At 38.9% G+C, this 19526-nt stretch overlaps 1 protein-coding gene across 5 annotated transcripts in view; it reads left to right on the forward strand.

Moving 5' to 3' along the window:
* Positions 1 to 4223: 4223 nt before the first annotated feature.
* The window catches only part of LOC102314545 (connector enhancer of kinase suppressor of ras 2), a 33988-nt gene continuing 18685 nt past the window's right edge, over positions 4224 to 19526 (forward strand). For 3 of the 5 annotated variants that reach the window (XM_005922104.2, XM_005922101.2, XM_005922102.2), the window contains exons 1-8: positions 4224 to 4786; positions 9556 to 9719; positions 11913 to 12115; positions 13175 to 13280; positions 14188 to 14229; positions 14321 to 14440; positions 16505 to 16564; positions 16686 to 16754. In XM_005922104.2, the coding sequence (XP_005922166.1) occupies positions 4723 to 4786; positions 9556 to 9719; positions 11913 to 12115; positions 13175 to 13280; positions 14188 to 14229; positions 14321 to 14440; positions 16505 to 16564; positions 16686 to 16754 (828 nt within the window). In that variant the 5' untranslated portion in view covers positions 4224 to 4722. The remainder of the gene's footprint in view (positions 4787 to 9555; positions 9720 to 11912; positions 12116 to 13174; positions 13281 to 14187; positions 14230 to 14320; positions 14441 to 16504; positions 16565 to 16685; positions 16755 to 19526) is intronic. The other 2 variants (XM_014333514.2, XM_005922103.2) reach the window with 1 other exon arrangement.

Below are 19526 nucleotides of genomic sequence, written 5' to 3' on the forward strand. Positions count from 1 at the left end.
TCTATCTATCTATCTATCTATCTATCTATCTATCTATCTATCTATCTATCTATCTATCTATCTATCTATCTATCTATCTATCTATCTATACACAATTGACAATCAGTTTTGTATGTAAATCTTAGCAATGTCTAAATAAATGTGGTAGTATAATAAATTCCACCTAAGCTGCCTGTAAAATTGACTCTTCACCTTTGCTTTCACCACAGAAAATATTACACAGGAAAACCTGAAAATGTACAGGGCTGGTGGAAAAACACTGGCTTAAATTTAGCTGTTTAGGTGTTCTGATCCTGGCTGTTAGAGTTATATTATAAGTGACCAACGGACTGGAAAACTTACCGCAGAGATGTGCTCTCCACCCAGCAATTTACAACTGCAGTCCTTTCACTGCTGGACTCTCCACGCACAGTTATTCGAATGACAAATAGAAAATTGCTGCAGCACAGTCTTTTATTTTTTCCAGTCTTTATTTTAAAAGCCGACTGTTAACTATTTTGGGTGGCGATCTGGCTTTTATGCTGATATGATGACTGGACTGCAAAGACGTGCAAAGCTTTTAGCTCCATATGATTACTTTTGTTTTCATTTTCAAACTTGTGGACTTTAAACTCAGGCAGACTTAAACAACATCACTTGAGACAAGTGACAAACCTGAAACCAGTAACAGTAACTGGGTGCATCCCATGTAATCAGATGCGAAATGTTTGTAGAGTACCACTTCAGCTAACATTCTATATAACAGCTGTTTATATATCTACTACTACTACTACTACGCTAAGGTTTTATTGTTTAATTTTATGATACTTTATGGCACATTTATTCTGACGAAATATAATTACTATATCTGTTATACTGTGTTTTAGTACCCAGTACTAAAGGACTTTACTTGAGCAGATATTTTCCATTTTATTACTTTACCTCAGAGGAAAATATTGTACATCTTAATCAAGTATTTTTGTCTTACAGCTTTCGTTGCTTTCATTTTGAACACCTTTCCCGACCAAACTTTTAATTTCCTCTTTCTCTGAGCTCATGAAAAACTACATGTGGTTCTCACAGGACAGCACTAAAGCAATGTCACAGAATCTGATCTATTGGAGTAGGTGATATAATTTCCTCAGGGATTAATAAAGTATTCAGATTCAGATGAATTCCTTAACAATAACGATAATAAACATTTTAAAATGCTATAGACACTTTAACTTTGGCTACCACTGTTACAAAATTGTTGATTTATTCTTATACCTTTAGATAAATATGGTATTGAAATTTGCACAGAGTGGTGTGCAAATGAATTTAATGAGTACTTCCTCCATCACTGCACTTCTTGCAAATCAGTGTCATCTTGAACTATATGATGACCCTGCTGTTATATAAGTCTAATACTGAATGTCAAACCTGTGAGAGCTCGTGCTCATTGCACAGTAATACACACATTTCCCTCGGCTGTGTCCCTGCTGCACAATATGAGTCATAAAGGTGAAAAAAAAAAAAAAAACCCAACATTGCTTAAAGGAGCTGTAGCCAGTGAAATGATTAAGTTTCACACTTTCTGTATGCTGAGCGATGGGGCAAGATATTGGCATGGCAGCATAATATGTTGCTTCCTATTGCATTACTTTATGGAGGCACTGCTGCCATTTTTTTTTTAAATTTAAAATAAACAGGCAACCTAACAGGTTACACCCCCATCCTTACCCACCCACACCACCACCACCCCCACCAATTTAAGGTCCTCCCTAGTTCAAGATTCCTTTTAAAAAGATATCAACAAAAAGAGGGCAAACACTTCAACAAAGAAAATTCATAATTTGCTTTGATATAATTCATACATTATATCATGAGTGCAATGCAAATGCTTTATTGCAATTGTGTAATGATAAGGACTGTTTCCTGATAGCACTGAGTTCTTCTGGGAGTACCACTATTATTTGCAATGATCTTGGAACCCAGCTTAATCTACTTCTGCCTATCTGGGTGCTTATTCTGACATCTAAATCACTCAACTGTGGATTAAAAAAAAAAAAAAGCAACATTATGTTGTTCATTAACCTTAAGAGGAGTATTTTTTTTAATTCCTGTAATTTTTTTGTGCCATTGTTCATTATATATATATATCATATTATCTTTAATGAATGTGAATTAATGTAATAGAAACTAAAAACAACAGCAACCGAATGAAATATGCGCTCATCAGTTAATTTATATTTTAATTTTTAAAAAAATGTGTATTTATATGTTACTGCACTTAGTTAAAATGCAGAATTACCATTTCCAGGCACTAAGCTTTCCCCCCGAAGCTGTTTACCCATACATGAAAAAAAACACAGGCACATGTCAGCATCCTTGTCTCGGTGGTGATCGTTGTTTCCACTACACTGCGCTTTGTGTGATGGAGGCGTGAGCAGCGACAAAGACAGTAGGAGGAAACAGTGGCCTGTATGAGGGGTGATTAGTGCCCCAGGGCCTGATAGGAAAAGAGGAGAAGTGGTTCCCAGAATACCCACTCTGCCTAATGGAGTTAGTGGCATGTGTAATGACGCGTCGTCGTCAGATTGCGGCAGTGTTCAGAAGACAAAAAGCAGGCTGTTCTCTTTTCCCAAGCAGCATGCCTGTTATCAGCGCTGCAAAATCTTATTCCCTGTGGGGGAAAGCATAGGATATTAACGACAAAGGTCCCTTTAAGTGCAGCATTTCCTAAACATTATATGTGTAACTAATTTAGTGAACACTTTTTTTTTTTTTTAAATGTGACCACAGTGGTGTGGTTGGCAAACTGTTATGGAAACATGGACAAAAACACAGTAACACAGACAACCACATCTGCATTTGAAAACATGATTTCAGATTCTTATTGCATACTAGCGAATAGGGTCAAGTGTGGCATTGACTCCTCAGTTCAGTAGCATTTGACAGTGTCTCATTGGGCTCTTTCTGCGAGTACTTTTCTAGATTTTCTAATGTGTTTTTTGGACCTAGCATTTTATTGATAATAAAAATAATACAAACTAAAGTATTTATAAAATATTTTTATAAAAAATGATACATATGCTAAGGCTCATTTCTAGTTGTCATTGGCCAAAACTGCTCGATGTCTAACGCAGATGCCTCGGGATACATATTTACTGTTTACAGATGACACGCTACTGGCTTCATGGAGCGAAGACCTTCAGCTCGTACTGGATTGGTTTGCAGCTGAGTGTGAAGTGGCTGGGATGAGATTTAAAGAGGCTTTGATTCTCAGCTGGGAATGAGTGGAAACAGCATCCTAAGCTGGGAATGAGTCGTTGCCCCAAGTGGAGGAGTCTCAAGATTTTGTTCAGGAGTGATGAAAAAGTGGAGAAGTAGATTTACAGTTGGACCGCCTCAATGCAAATCTGTTGTGGTGAAGACGGAGCTGATTTCTGTAATATTTGTTGTCTGTAGTTATTAATTTACTTGTTTACACACTGCCTGATTCTGTTGTGTTACAAAGAAATATGGCCAACAGGCGATGCAGCACACCCTCTGGTGGACAAACTATGCAATCTCAACACTCATGGAATGCTTCTTCCATCTCTTCTTTACTTTTCAATTTTTAATTTATCAGCTGTTATAAATACCATGTCAATAGATAATTGACAAATATCTACCACTGGTCAGTAATATCAGCCAACTGATTAATCAGCGGGGTTTAGTTTCTAGCCTAAACACTGGTGACTCGTGGGTCTGGGTGTCTTCTTGAACTGTAGCCCCCTGAAGATAAACGGTAAAATTAGTATTTATTGATATTTAACCAAAAGAAATAAAAAGTACAATTCAATTTTCAAATGATACAGAAAGATTTTGGAATTAAGTGCCAACCTCTATTATGTATCTTTATCTTTGTAGATGTTTATCACAACTTATATACTTGACTAGAGTCACGATTTTCTAGATACGATTTCGTAGAGTTTTTCTAATTAAAGAATACAAGCTAATATACAAATCACTTTTAATTTTTTTATTTACATTTTTATTACCACTGCTTTCCTGTGGGCTGTGGTTGATGGTTGAGTGCTTTGCTAAAAACATGGCAAATAAGTTCTGCCACTCCAAAAGCTTTACATGGATCCAGCACTTCTTCTTATCAAAATCCCTTATAATCTGGATCCATTCATTCCCATTAACAGCCCCCACCCCACCCCGCTCGCACTTCTCCTGGCTTCTTGTGGCATTAATCACACCACATACAGAGGGTACACTCCGCGCGGTGAAAGCTATGACTCCATGTCTGTGTATGAGGGAGGATGCTCAGAGCGAACCCATCCTTCCCAGACGCCAGTGTGAAGTAACAGTCTGCGCGTTGTTCTCCGCTCTGGATGGTACTGGGATGCATTTTGGAAGAGGGGTCGGGCAGCAGCGACCCACCAGCATCCGAGCCTGACATGAATCACAAGTAAAAGAGCTCTTTCAAGCAAGTGAAGAGCACATGAATGTGCACAAGTCCGCCGAGCTGCACTCGGGCTTCTCACAGCGACATTTTGGACCTTTTGGACCTACCTCGATTTGTTTGTAAATACTCAAACCAATCACAGAAGACTTTAGATGGTCACTGAATCAAGCCTATTTTAATATCTTTTCTAATCTTCTTTCTATTTGTTTTTTTTTTAACGTTTTGGGTGGGGAGTTTGGTTTGTGGGGAGTGTGTGTGCGTGGGATTTTTTTTTCTTTTGTCAAGCGCGAAGACAAACTTCTACCATGGCACTGGTTATGGAGCCCGTGAGCAAGTGGAGCTCTAGTCAGGTGGTTGACTGGATGAAAGGTAAGGCATCAGACGCGATGACCATTAAACTGCTGCGCTGCAGTGAATCGCATGTGTGGTGTTGCGCTGAAATGCATTTCAACACAGACTGACTCGAGATGCCAAAACACCTGCTGAGCCTCAGGGTTTCGCCTCGTCGCCTTGCAGCTTCGGGAAGCTTTTAATCACAGCCTTAAATCAGTTAATCGATCTTTTTTTTTCCCCAAGCACTTCTAGCTTGCAGACGTCTTGCCCCCCCACTCCTTTTAAAAAAGATGTTCTCAGATTCAAACAGCTCTACACGGAAAACCCGTCTATTGTGTCCTGCGGTGGTCATTGTTAACATAAGGCTGCCTCGCAGATCGTTGTAGCGGAGATCTAGTAATTACACACGAATGATTTCCCCTCTCGCTGGATCTGGGTGCAGAATCTGTGTGGAGGAGGAAAGAAAAAGAGGTTCGAGTTATTGACCAGGCTTTGCATGTGCACAGAATAAAAACAGAGCTGGGAGAGCAGTACACTATCAGAGCTTGTACAGCCATCTGTGATATGTTTATCCACAGATGCTCAAGTCATTAAGAAGTCACAGCTGACTTAGATGAGCTTCTAGTAGTTTCAAAACCTCCCAAGGGTACCTAAATCCTGAGGCCTATCATAAAGATTATTCACTCAAAAAAACAAAACAAAAAACAAACATAAAATCCCCACAAAAATCACTTAAATGCGAATCAAAACATTCCTCTTTTTTTTTTTTTTTTCATTTTTCAGGGATCCTCCAGCAGAATAATGAGGTTCAGTTTGGTGATGAAGCACTTTTAAGATTTTCTTCTTGAGAGAGAGAGACTGTGACATTTAGACTGAATTGAGGGCTGGAAAGGGGTTAGATAGACATACAGTTGTTGTTGCAATTAATTCATCATCCGCTAGTCTCAGTACAGCTGTCGGATGAGCGGCTCCTTTGAGGAAATTTGTCCGCTTATTCAGGCTCCAAAGATCTATAAATGTCCCAAACAGCTGTGGAGGATTTACTTCCACAGACTGTCAGGAATACTTTCAGGGCACAGATTTCTCATTAGCCATGCTGCTTTTTTGTCTGTTTGCATTACAAAGTTGGTACTTTGAGGGGAAATGTGATAGAAATGTAAGAGAAGACCTTAAACTCAGTGGGAGGACGCAATCTGCCTGTGTATTTGTCTTTTAACTCACATAAGCGCTCCTGCGATGTGTGTTGTTTTTCAAAGCCACGTGCTCACGTGTCAGGCAATGGCCTGTTTCAGATGAAACATACACATCCATAGGCCTGCATCTTTACCACCTCAACACACACACACGCACATATGCACATACACACAAGCGAGCATTATTATTCTAAGCCTGTAGGCCTTTTCTGCTGGCTCAGATATGTCATGATTGCAAGGATCAGACGGTTCTTAGTATGAGTTGTGTATTACAGATTGTACCTCAATCTGATGTGGCCTTATAAACAGGCTGTTTAGGAGTGGATGCTTGCTCAGAAAGGAAACAAGATCCATGTGCAGCTTTATTTATAGAGACACACAGGGATGATTAGACGCTGAGATGGGCTGAAATTGAATGTCCGCAATAGTTTTAAACGAGATCCAAGATGATCTGTAAATACGTTGTTGGCACAAGTGAGGTATGTAAAGAGCAAGGAGTGGAGATTGGAAACGAGAGAGGACTCTTCAGTGTCCCACATCTGACAAGTGGAGCAGAGACAGTTCTTGTGCCTAGAGCCCAGTAATGGTAATTTAAAGTGAGGGAGTGAGTGGCACAGAGAGACACTGAAACAGAGGAAACGATGGGGTGGAGGGGGTTTCATTCTTGTCTCGCATCCATTATCGAACCCGGAGGACTGGCAGCGTTTTGTCGTTAGCATTCACAGGTTCCATTATTACCATACCCGCTCCGTGATGTCACAGGAGGCCAAATAGGGGCACCCCGTGACCTTCCCACAGTCCCACTCTCCACCCCCTGTTAGTGTTTTGTGTGAGCTAGACGCTTTATTCCCAAGCTGCTTTAAAGAATAGATCCTCATCACAAAAGCGAAAAGAATTCCAGCTTGACTGGAAATTGGTTCTTACTAGGTGAAGGGTATCAGTGCAAACACATAAAATATGTGCATTTCAATGCAGTGTTGCACTTTGTACCGTCTGGGTGTTTTTAAAGTACAAACCTAACGCAGTCTTAGAATTATCTGCGCATGAACATATTTGTTGTCTTGCAAGGCATATCAGTTTTTATCTTTCAGTGCAAACCCTCACTGTCTTCTTGTCTAACACAGACGACGACAGCGATCAATGACAAGTCAGATCAACACAGATCCATAATAACAATGCTTAACCGCCCTAAAGAGCTCTCTCTCCTTACAATGCCAGTGGATTATCTAGAATGGAGATCATAACGTGTCAGCGCTGTGCTTTTAATTTCTCCTCGGCGTGCCTGATAATCTGACTGACATGCAAGAGACAGGAAAATTGATGTGGCTGAGATGTCTTTCCATTCCACCAAAAAGGGATTTCTATTGCACATTGTTCTTTTGCATAAGGCTTTCAGCAAAATATGAAACAAAACATGGCAGATTTCAATGGAAAAATAGAGAATAGAGACTATTAGTGCCATTTTGTGCCATGTTCCCCTTTTATTTATAGTAAAAATCATTTATACAGCACATATCCACAAGGTGCTTTATAATGTCATTTAGAAATGTGAAACGCTCTGGGAGTTTTTAAATGCTAAAGTAGCTGATAACTTCACCAGCTCAATATCTCATGCTAGCATGTAGTCACTTTTTGCAAACTATCATGTTCTCCCTTTTCTTATTTCTTTATATTACCCCACGGTCAGCGAGAACCCCTGCCAAAAAACCTGCTTTGTGGTTTCTATGGCAACATGGGGAATACTTCATTGACATGATGAGTCTCAATTAACTTGGTAAAGAGGCTCATTAGTTAAGCCTTTAAATGTTATGCAAAACCATGAAACTCCCTATGTTTCCTCTCGACCGTTTAGCTGCCAGCTAAACCTGATCTGAATGCTTGATGGGGTTGAAGCTTAGCACTGAGACACATGTATATGATTGGTCCACTGCAATAAAAACACAAGACGAGGAAAGAACTAACCCTGTGTGTGTTAAAGAGAAAGAGAGTGAAAAGGGAGAAATAGGGCCTGAGAAGATTAAATGCATAGGAAAAGCAATACAAAAGCTGCTCCCTTGTAGCTCATTTATTAATGTGTTTGCTTGATCTGAAAGTGAATAAAACATAAATGAGTAAATGAGTTTCTAGGAAGCCTGAGGCAGAAACATCAATTATCAAATCAAATTTCATATAGAAAATAAATCAAATTGTGGTTTAGTTTATGCAACATGATTCTACATGCTCGATTTGCAACATAATTTACATCATCGGGACACAGTGCAGCTTCTGAAGTAAATACTTTCATGCATTACAGAGACACGCCATCAATAACTGCGGCAGTCTCCTGATTCTTTTCAATGTTTAATGCTAACACCTCGAGGACCAGTGGGTTAAAGTTAGAGTTGCTTTTATGCACTCCTCTCCTAACCATTCAACCATATGATCAAGTCCTCAGATCAACCTTTCAAGTTCAAATCGCACTCCGGGGACACGCTGCCATATTAGATTATCACAAAAAAGTGACAGACTTAAAACAGTCTATACAAAAACTGGCAAAGATGATCTTCAGATCAAGCCTAGTTTTTTAGTTTAACTTTTCAAAAGTACTGGCCTAAGTATTAGCTAAACTGATAAACTGGAAGTGAGGTCTTACCTGCTCAATGCTTTGATCAATCAAAACCAAAACCAAGCGTGGTACGTGGACTCCAGAGCATGTTTGCAAATTTGTGGCTTTTACCATTATTTGGGACTCCAATAAGCAGATACCTCTTGAATTATTAGCCTTAAAACTAATTATGAGACCTTTCAACCTAACTGTAAGATCGTAAGGCAGTGGCAACATGTATTTTCTTCAGAACAGGTGTATGGACTTTGCAGTCCTTCCTTTGGTTGTTCGTGAAGAAAAATCACCACTGGGGATGTGCAATAAGCAAAAACACATTTTTCCAATCAGAGCTCACAGCCATGCTTTTAACATGATCAAAAGAAGTTGTCATGGGGACTGTTAGGTCCCCTTATCACCTACTGAACTGCTCGGCCCCCTCATCACGGCTTGAGGTATTTTTTGAAGGCTTTTCTTGGGATGCTTTGGTAACAGACTTTCTTTTTTTTTTGTAAGTTTTTGATTTACCCTGTGTATATACTTTTTAGAAAACAGTTTCTAGTCATACATTTCAGGGTGTCTGTTGACGCAGACAGAAGTTACAGAATCACTTAGTTTGTTTTCGTCTGCTGCGCTTCATCAACTTTTTCTCCAAAAGATTTCACACCTGCTGCAGTAGCTGGATATGTAAAACAACTCGAGCACACCTACATAGCTTCTTTCTAGCTGAAAGCGTTTTCTGGTTTGAAGCTGAAAATGCAGCTCAGAACTGTTGACGAGGGGGAGTGTGTCAGATTTCTTGTCTTGACACAGACTGCTTCACACTCGCACACAGCAAAATACAACCTGTGCTCACACTTTACAGATTTACAGCACATATTCTGGCAAAGCAAGTGATATCAAGTCCTGTTAGAATGCATAATGCAAACAGTGGTTTCACAAGAAATCTGAAAATCTGATGCAGTCTGCAAATAAAAATTCATGCTTTTGAGCTGTGCTGAAAGTTTTCTTGTCCTTTGTGTTCCCCCAAGGGCTGGATGACTGCCTGCAGCAGTACATCAAGACCTTTGAGAAGGAGAAAGTAGGGGGGGAGCAGCTGCTGCGTATCACCCACCAGGAGCTGGAAGATTTGGGAGTATCCAGAATTGGGCACCAGGAGCTGATACTGGAGGCTGTGGACTTACTCTGTGCTCTGGTGAGTCCAAGTTTCCCACACCATCTTCCCACTACTTTCTACTGTCACTTTGGAAAGTCAGTGCTGTCGGATGAAGTTTCTGTCGAACATTTGGCACCTCTGCAGCTCTGTGAAATCATTTAACAAGTCAGTGAAGATAACAAGTTACAGAATAAAGATATTTTCCAGTAAGCAGTTGATATATTTAGTAATGATGCAATTTCTATATTGTTATTATCACTGCAAAGACTGTCAGTTAACGAAATCAGTCATTCCAGGAATAAGTGGATGTAGATAGGATTGCTTTAGGCCCCAATTTTTAAACATCACAGCAAATCTACCAGAGTTACTAATCTGGCCAAAAGATCTTCCACAGGCAAATCTTACAACTGTCGTTAGTGTTGACATGGATTACTGCTTCATCTCGAAGAGATTTCTGCTCTTAGTTTCCCAAAACACAAGTTTTGTTAGTGTCAGCATGATAGATTGCTGTTCTGCTGATTTGGCTAATGTGCAGCTGGAGTAGCTGGAGCATAATATTTATTCTCCTTATAACATTCATTCTGGATGTTACTGCATACAGAGTGGAGACCTCGACTTGTTTCTAACACGAGAATGTAAGATTTAGGGGTCAGTCATGTAATGGCCAAATGAACGGCATTAAAATGAACGAATATATACTGCAATCATCAGAAGCATGCTACAGATTAAAAAATGCACTGGAAGCAGATTCTGGTCTCTGTGTGCAAATATGTTACATATAAAACTGGGGACTCATGAGCAAATATATCCCTGGAGCGTAAAGGGGCGATTCGGCAGCGGCACTAGCATGTCAGACGGAGAGATGGAAAGTTATGTAGCTTAAATAGACCACCAGATCAGGAAAGTATATTTGGTATATGACGCAAGGAGAGTGACGCAGAGCAGCTTGAGCTGTGTTTCTGAACTAGCTTGGAGGCTTTGCTTCATTTAAGGAACATTTTTTCTTAAATGGAGGTTTTCCCAGGATAGCTGTTCCCAAATGTTCTCTTTTGTCCGTCAATGTGAACATATTTTTAGACCCTACTTACTAAAAGTGTCCATATTGGTGCTTAAAATTTGCAGTGAAAATGTTACAATTTATTTACTCTGGAACACACGATTTGATTTATGAAGTAATTTATTATTGTTTTTTAATCTTTTACTCACTCTTAGATTATTTATAAAATAACTGTTTGATTGTTTGAAATAAGGGACAAATACCGTTAAGCAGTTTGTACTGATTATGTTGGGGTTTGGAAACTTTTCACTTTATATAACAGGAGCTACACGAAAGAACTATTTGGTGTTGGATTGGATGCTCAGTGGCTCAGGTGTCTAAGTGTGAATCATATAAATGCTTTGCATCTAATTGAGAATACTTACTCTGGCCATGCTGTCCAGTTTACCACAAGAGGAAATGAAAATGTAAAGTCTTTTTGTAAGGTGTCTTTAGCATCCAGCTAAATAATTTTCTCTCCTAATAATTTCCTTTATTTTGAGGTTTTTTTAATATTCACTTGCACATATAATTCCAGTATTTAATTCGAATTTTCTGTTTTTGAACCAAAGAAAGTTAGACTGCAGTAATATAAAAGTAAAAGATGGTAAATGATAAATGAGAAGCAGAAATAACAGAGACAAGGTGCAATAAAGTTGGACATGGGTTTGTGTTAACTCTTGAGATCTGTAGAAAAACTGGGTGGAGATTACCAGCCTAAGGTCACAGATGCAATCTGAATCTAAAGTCCACTCATCCTGCATCACTGCACAGGGGGCCCTGCTTCAGCCCTAAAGCTTCTTACGTAACTGGGATTTAGTTTTAAGTCTCTCAGGCACTGCTGTATTAAATATGATTAGTGGCCCTCCTGCTGCGCTCTCCCCTCCCAAGAAACCCATGACATGATAGCTGCCCATAGGCCTACACGTGCAGTTAGCCGCAAAGTGTAATGAGCGCTCAACGATGCTCAGGCGTGCAAAGTGACAGCTGATTTCACACATTTTCATCATATGTGGAGCCTTTCTGTTGTGGAGCGTGGTGGGCTGGTCGGCTGTAGTATTCCTATTCATAAAGTGCCATCAGAGAACAATTGGTTTCTATCTCCAGGCTGGGGATATTCTTGGAATGTGTCACAGTGAAAGCAAACACTGACAAACTGGTCAAACACAGTGAATTTACTTTCCTCTCCCCTCTAGAATTATGGGCTGGAGACTGAGAATCTCAAAACGCTTTCTCATAAGCTTAACGCATCTGCCAAGAACCTGCAGAATTTCATCACAGGCAGGCGGCGCAGTGGCCATTATGACGGCCGAGCCACCCGCAAGCTGCCCAACGACTTTCTAACTTCAGTGGTGGACCTCATTGCTGCTGCCAAAAGCCTTTTGGCGTGGCTTGACAGGTGAGATTTGCAAAAAGATGAATTTAAACATTTGGTAAGTCATGTGTAAACATGTGGACGCACACTGTGAAAAAGGGCCCCACAGAGCTGTGTAGATTCAGGTACTGGTCCCATTTACAACTACACACACAAACACATAAATACAGGTTCACATGGACACATATTTATATGCATACTGGGTATATTCTTGCATACATTTCCTTAGATTAGTCTTAGATGCAAACTTACAACCGTGCTAATTGCAAGCAAAAAGATATAATAATAATTTTAATTAATTATAAATATATAACTGACATCAAACAGGAATGAGACAGTCCTGTTTACATGCATTGGTACATGTAGTCTGATTTGGGATTTGTTTTTTTTAACAGATACAGACTGGTTTTGTTTTTCTATGTAATGTCCATGACCAATCATTTGACAAGAAAAGATGAGTAAAAGTCTTATATAAGTAGATTTTGACAGGGTGGCCAAAAAGACACCGAGAAAGTCTATTTATATGTCTCTTTATCCTTGCTTCCCTGTGGGATTGTGCCAGTCTGTGTGTTTGTGTCTGTTTGTGTTTGATGAATTTGGAAGTTCAAAGCTGACAACGTTCAGCAAAAATAACAAAGTGATTTGCTTTGCCTTTCCCCCATTATAGCTGACATGATTTACAGCATTCATCCCAATTAAAATTCACTAATCCGTGTTTCATTTCATGTTTGAAAATGCTTAATTGTTGACCAAATTGTACAAATAGAAACGTGGGAGTCGACGCTGCGTTTGTTGACAGTGGATAGGACGCACTTGTGAGGTTATTTGGAAAAAGCAGAACAGCAACTAATAATCTCTGCTCTACGTCAGCTGCTCTCGGCCTTAGGAGAAATGTGAATATTATTAAATGTGTTAAAAGCATTACAGACGTCACATTCCAAAATAAAAACCCCAAAACAGACTAACATAGGCAGAAATGTGAGGAATCCTAAAATGTAAAGGGAGAAATGCTGGTAAAAAAAATATGTAAAATTTACCAGTGACTGAGTCTCAAAGGAAGAATGATCTAATGGTTCATTCCAGGTGCTCTTTCTTTTTCAGATCTCCATTTGCAGCAGTGGCAGATTACTCTGTGACCAGAAACAATGTTATCCAGCTATGTCTTGAGCTCACTACAATTGTACAACAGGTAACAAATATGAAATGATTTATTGTATCATATCCTGTTGTACTGTATTACTTCATACTGTACAGACCAAACTTGGGATCATCACAAAGCCTCTGTCAGAAAAAAGGAAGCTGATCCATATTAAAGTATAACGGCAGAATTGGAAAAATACCTGGTTCTTTGGTAAATGTGCTTATGATTTTTAAAATGAAATCTCAAAAATGTTTCTTCATTCCCTGCATAAATTTAAAATCTTTCTAAACCCTAAAGCAGATATACATTTACACAATTTTTTCCCCTTTCAGTACATCCTGCTTTTTTATTAGTTTTAGAATTTGCAGCTGTCAGTGATAATGAGAAGCTGAAATTGGACTTGACTACTTCACAACTTGTTTCTCATCTGTCAGATATGCTTTCATGTAAAGCAGCATCCTAATTAGAGCCACCTCAAAGAGTGACCTAAAAATATATTCTAAAGTGATAGAGATGATAGATGCTTATCATAAACTGCAGTTTCATTTTATTGTATCTGGGTCTGTCAGTCATATAGAGCCTCTAAAGACCAGTTAAAACTAAGAGAACTGTACAGGTTTTAGGTTGGTCTCTGTGGAATATAATGTTTATATAGAGTTAAGAGAAAAATTAAAGTGGGAAAACATTAAAAGTGAGAGTGAAAGAGGGCAAAAGGGAAAATAATTGAAGGCTGAGAGAGAGGAAGACTGGCAGAGTGAAAGAGAGAGGGAAAGATGTGCCTCCGCATTGGTGATTCATTTGTTTTGTGTTTGTGCCTGCCTGTGTGGGAGTGTTGGGGGTTATAGGTGCCAAGCTGCTCGGTTTTTGCTTATATCCACCTACAGCAGAAATGCCAATAATAACTTCATTTTGACAAATTCTCTTGAGGTAACAGTGCTTTCTGAATATTCCTCAGGACTGCTCTGTGTATGAAACAGAAAACAAGATCCTGAATGTGGTGAGTTTGAAATGTTGTTCTATCGAAGAAATAATTAAACTAATATGTGCAAGCCTGAAGATTGTATTTATCCCTAACGTGTCCTCCGCAGTGTAAAACACTGTCTGAAGTGTGCGACCAAATTATCTCGCTCTCCTCGGATCCCATGGTATCCCAGTCTGCACATTTGGAGGTTGTGCAGCTCGCCAACATAAAATCCACTGAAGGCTTGGTAAGAGTGACCCTCCCTCAGACTCTCAGTATCACACCAGTTTTGGGGAAAGGGGTTCGGTTTTAATTATCCAGCTCAGATTTTGTATCTCACTTTTTCAAGACTTATGAAAACCATGAACAGATGAACTAATTCCTGGCTTTAATCTAGATTTGAAAGAACTTTTTTAAAGGATTTTTTTGGTGTAGCTTCAGAAACCCAGCAGAAACATTCATGCTGCTTTATTATAAACTAATAATAAGTACGTAATAAATTCTTATTAGTTTGAAAAGATACTATAATAAGTCAACAAATAAATGACACATTTTATGTAGACTACATAGCCACATAGCTGATTAACTAATAATTACAGGAAAGGCAGAAATTTGTAGGTATTTCTTAGGAGTGGTTCATCTATCACACAGTAATCCCAGGCATACACACCTTGTACTTCACTATACGTAACAAGGCGTACATAACAAATACACATAACAAGTATTTGAATATACTTTTCACAAACTTGAAACATACTTAAAATATCAAGATGTTAAATTGTTTTTCAGGTTTGATGAACACAGGGAAAAGCCAAAAAAGTAAAGTACAAAACTTACTAATGTGAATCGTACTAATGACGATTAAACAGCATGACAGAGTATTTTGTTTTATACAAATATGGCATGTGCAAATTCTCTTAAGCGTTTCTCTTACTCACTGCGAACATATTTCTGCTCAAGCCCAGTACTAACTTTGCCTGATTTTCCAGTTAAAGTTTTTATAAATACAGTTTTCTAATGGAACAGCACACACTTACTTTTTGAAGCATACAGAGGCTATTTTCATTAAAGGCTTGGTCAAGCTGTATATATATTTGGTTATCTGTACATACCTGTAGAGGCATCAAGAAGTAGGCATACAATTTTTCTTTTGATTACTTTTTTTGGTCATATCTATCTCTGGAATTTCAACTTGGGGATAATAATGTCATGTCAAGTTTTCTGGGAATGACCAAAATTGCATTTCAAAGCAAACAGAACATCTGAAATATGGATTGTAGATTTTAAACCTTGCGTGCTGCTTTTCAGCACGATATCTAATGTAACTCACATTAGCTGACCCCAAACTAGGTTTTGCTGAGCTGGTGGGCATGTGAGTCAGTGGATAAAATGTAATATAAAAACAACATATTGGCCATATTCAGATGAGTGAAATGCAAGCAAATAGAATACAGCAACCGGCAATTCTGTTAGCACTTACTTTTAGGATTGTATATAACTGTTTAGAAGCAGAGAATACTTTTCTTGCACTGTATATAAACGCTCCCCTTTGTTGGACTCCATCTTTGCACTGACCTACACTCGGGCACAAGCTCTTTGCTTGGGGCCACAGTGAAAGCCCCACCCCCCACACATAAACGCTAGCATTGGGCATGGAAGTTCTTTCATCCGTTCAGTGAAACCTGAACACAACAGTGGGTCAAGTAGCCTAAAAATAAACCTCTTCCACTCATCTTGAAGACTGGCATGCTGCTTCTACGTTTCTGCGTGTGACTCGGTGTGTGTGTGTGTGTGTGTCACATAGTTATGCATGTATTTTCATGCATATCTGTGTGTAAATAGTTGTGTGTTTGTTTGTCTTGTACTTTTGACCCCTTTTAGTGAAAGCCTTGAAGGTTTTTTTTTTCTTTTTGCAGCACCAGACTAAAAGTATTTGCAGATAAACAATCATTTATCTTTAATTTAATCTGCTTGCGAGGGACTCGTTACATGACATAAGTTTGCAGAGTGTTCTGTGCATTTAAAGAAAGTGCACCCGTGTGATATTTTATGACTTTCCTCTAGTTGTTTAAGACTACTGAGACAAATTGATGTGTATAAAAGCACTTTCCCTCTCAGGCTTTCACTGAGTAAAAACCCAGATTTTCTACCAGTTTTGCACCACAAGCAGATTAAAACAAATGGAGATTTGCAAATATGGAGTAGTCTGTACTGCAAATGACTGCGGGGCTGAGCTGAGGTGCAGATGATGCTGACTCCTAATACTGTGCTTTACAAGGCAGTCATTTACATATCTGCTATATTCCCACAGGGCATGTATATCAAATCAACATATGATGGTTTGCATGTGATCACCGGCACCACAGAGGGAGTAAGTGCAAATGTCTTTCTGCTCACCTTTGCAGAGTTTCACCTCACTGTTCGTTCACTATTTATACTTTACTTGAATCAGAGCTGCTTTTAATGACTCGGTCTCTCTGTTTTTCCATCAGTCACTGGCTGACCGCTGCAAGAAAATCCATGCTGGAGATGAAGTCATTCAGGTCAATCATCAGACAGTGGTATGGTCGTGTTCTTTCTCTGCCTTATTATTATGTTGTTTTTAAAAGAAAATTGGTGTTATTTGAATTTGCATGTTATTTGCATTGCATTTGCAGATTATTTATGCAAATGTTTGTTTAATTTTGACATATTTTTTACATACATAAAGAAATTATGAATGCATGCTGTTGTTTTATACACTCCTGCAGTTCAGTGCTTTTATGAGCCACTGCAGCTCAACTGTTATTGTCTAGGATACTGGCTGTAGTGTCTCTTGTAGTAGTTTTTGAGGGCCATCACGGGGTCAGTTGGATTTTCTGTTAAAAGCAGATCAAGAGGTACCTGCTTCAAAAAGGTAACTCTTGCTAGCGAGAGTTCTGTTTTCGTTCCTAGAAACTAGTGGTACACACACATTGTTTTTCTTGATAATTAGACGATTCTTGCTAGTTGCGATGCACCTGAACGCAACTACCAAATTTTAGCCTTCTTCTTCTTCTTTTTTTAAATAGATAGCAGAAAAGAACTGAAAAGCAGATGGGAAATGGAAATAATAAAGTGTATAATCCAGGCTCAAAGTGGGGATGTTGCTGTTCATTCTTTTTATTTCAATACATGGCTTTTTGACCTCAAATTGTTCTCAGCTGTCCCCAGATTCAGCATGAGCACTTATCAGCCAAAGTAATTGCCATTGTTTCTGTCAGTGAGAGGCATAACTGCACAAAATGTCTGTTTCTGCAGCGTGCACAGCATGATGAGCAGAAATGAAAGGGAAAAAACTTTCAACTTTCACTTTTCCGTAGAGTGGAATTTAAATATAGCACCCATTGTTTAAAATAATTGCTACTTGTGTGTGCAACAGCGAGATTTATGATAATTACACAGCTCAAGTCAGATTCATTTCAGTCAGTCAAGTCACCCACTGAATGCAGCCATGTTTTGGAGAAAAAGTGGAAATGCAGAGTTGATTTTCATTTTACCGAAGCATGCGTCAGTCAGAGTCATGCTCCTCATGGGGCACCAAAGGAAAATGCAATGTATTCAAACAAAACTTCTACGGAAGCTATTTTAGCCTGTCATAGTAATGTAAATATTAGCATTACATAAGCCCAACACAGAAACAGCTAATTGAAATAGGGCCTTGAAGTATAGTATAAATGATTTGAGTGATTTTGCAGACTGATTTGCAAGACATTCTCAGCTCTTTCTAAACAACACGATTATGATGTATTGGTTGCCCGAAATTAGTATGTGGGGTAGGACTGAGTAATAGGTGTTCTCAAACAGAGGATGGACTCTTGCAGCAGCCTAAGTAGGCAATACATTACTGCAGTAGAGTTACATGCTGAGCTAAAACTCCACTGTTACTCATAAACGTTGCTTAAACCAGCTTAAACATTGTTAATGCATTTAATTTATTATGGCACAGTGTAGAGCAACTTAATTACGGCTGATTGTTCACAAACGTTCCTTTGAGGGTTTAGAGAAACTGCATTGAACTAGATTTGTCTGTGATGGCCCAGATTACTGCCACCATCTCTTCTTACAGGAAAATGAGATAACAAGTCATAAAGAAAAGTTGTTAAATATCTTAATACTCAAGGACGAAAACACCACCAAGTGAAAAAAAACAAGGCATCTTATAAATAGTTGAGGGATTTATAATTAAGGCAGTAGGGAGTACTCCAGCAAAAAGACACAGAGCAGAGTTCACTGGATCTGAGCATCTTTTTTCATAAGAAGTGGATGTAGAAATGGCAGCTAAAGCAAACGAGTTACATCAAAGGAAACGAATGAAGAAAAAAAATGCTCTGCCTTGTGATTAACTTGAAAACATGTAGAAAGACCTAAGGGTTTGCTAATTTGTAGGTTATTTTGGTGGTGTTGTGCACACAGAAGTAAATAACTCGTGACAACAGTGATAGAGTCTGGTGCAGGAATGGCCATTAAATGAAAAGCTTCAAACACATAAAATATCACATATACTATGGTACATTTTAACGCTCACGAGTTTTATCTGAATTTCCAGTGAGATGAAACAAAAGGAAGAAACCAATGACTTGATGTTGTATAAGAAACACTTTAAAGCAGAACATTTCTTTACCAAGTAAACAGCTTAAAAAGCTGAAAATCAGGGATTTACTGCTTTAAATAAACACTTTTTTTTCTTCACACAGAAGAACATTTTTTTCTCTACCATAGAATAAAGAATAAAAGAAAAGTGTCTGTCTGTCTGCCTGTTCAGTCAGTCTATGTCTTTAATGCACTTTCTGTGAAGAATTTCTGTGTAGTGGCTGTAAGGGTGAAAAATTACTTGGCAAGGAACAAAGTGATTGCCAGGTCAGAGGCTGAAAAATGTCTGGTACTTCAGGGTGCTTGAAATACACAAGACATACTGAAAATTCAGTGCGGTTGACCGAGCGGGGGAATTTTTTATTTTCCTCCCCAAACTGGACCTGGCATATTTGGTTCAGCAGCAGAGAGTGTTTCTCTGGGCGGGATGCTATTCGTGCCAAATATCATTAAAACTGGGTTAAAGAGTATTTACATGGCATGCAGCTGTTCACAACACACAACATCAGGCTGTACCACAACATGGCAGGAGGCGTGCAAGATGCCCTGAGGCATCCAGCTTTGCATTAAACATCATCATCAACATGAACCTCAGAGGGCTGCAGGCTGTGCTACAGTTGTCAACCATCAGGATCCATGTGCATTACCAAAATAACAAAGTAACAGCACCTCAAATAAAACAGCTCGCATTTTCTGGTCAGAATCAGAATCAGAATCAGAAT

Source organism: Haplochromis burtoni, unplaced genomic scaffold (genome assembly GCF_018398535.1).
Source record: "Haplochromis burtoni strain Fernald_Lab_line unplaced genomic scaffold, NCSU_Asbu1 Contig_56, whole genome shotgun sequence".
Lineage (NCBI taxonomy): Eukaryota > Metazoa > Chordata > Actinopteri > Cichliformes > Cichlidae > Haplochromis > Haplochromis burtoni.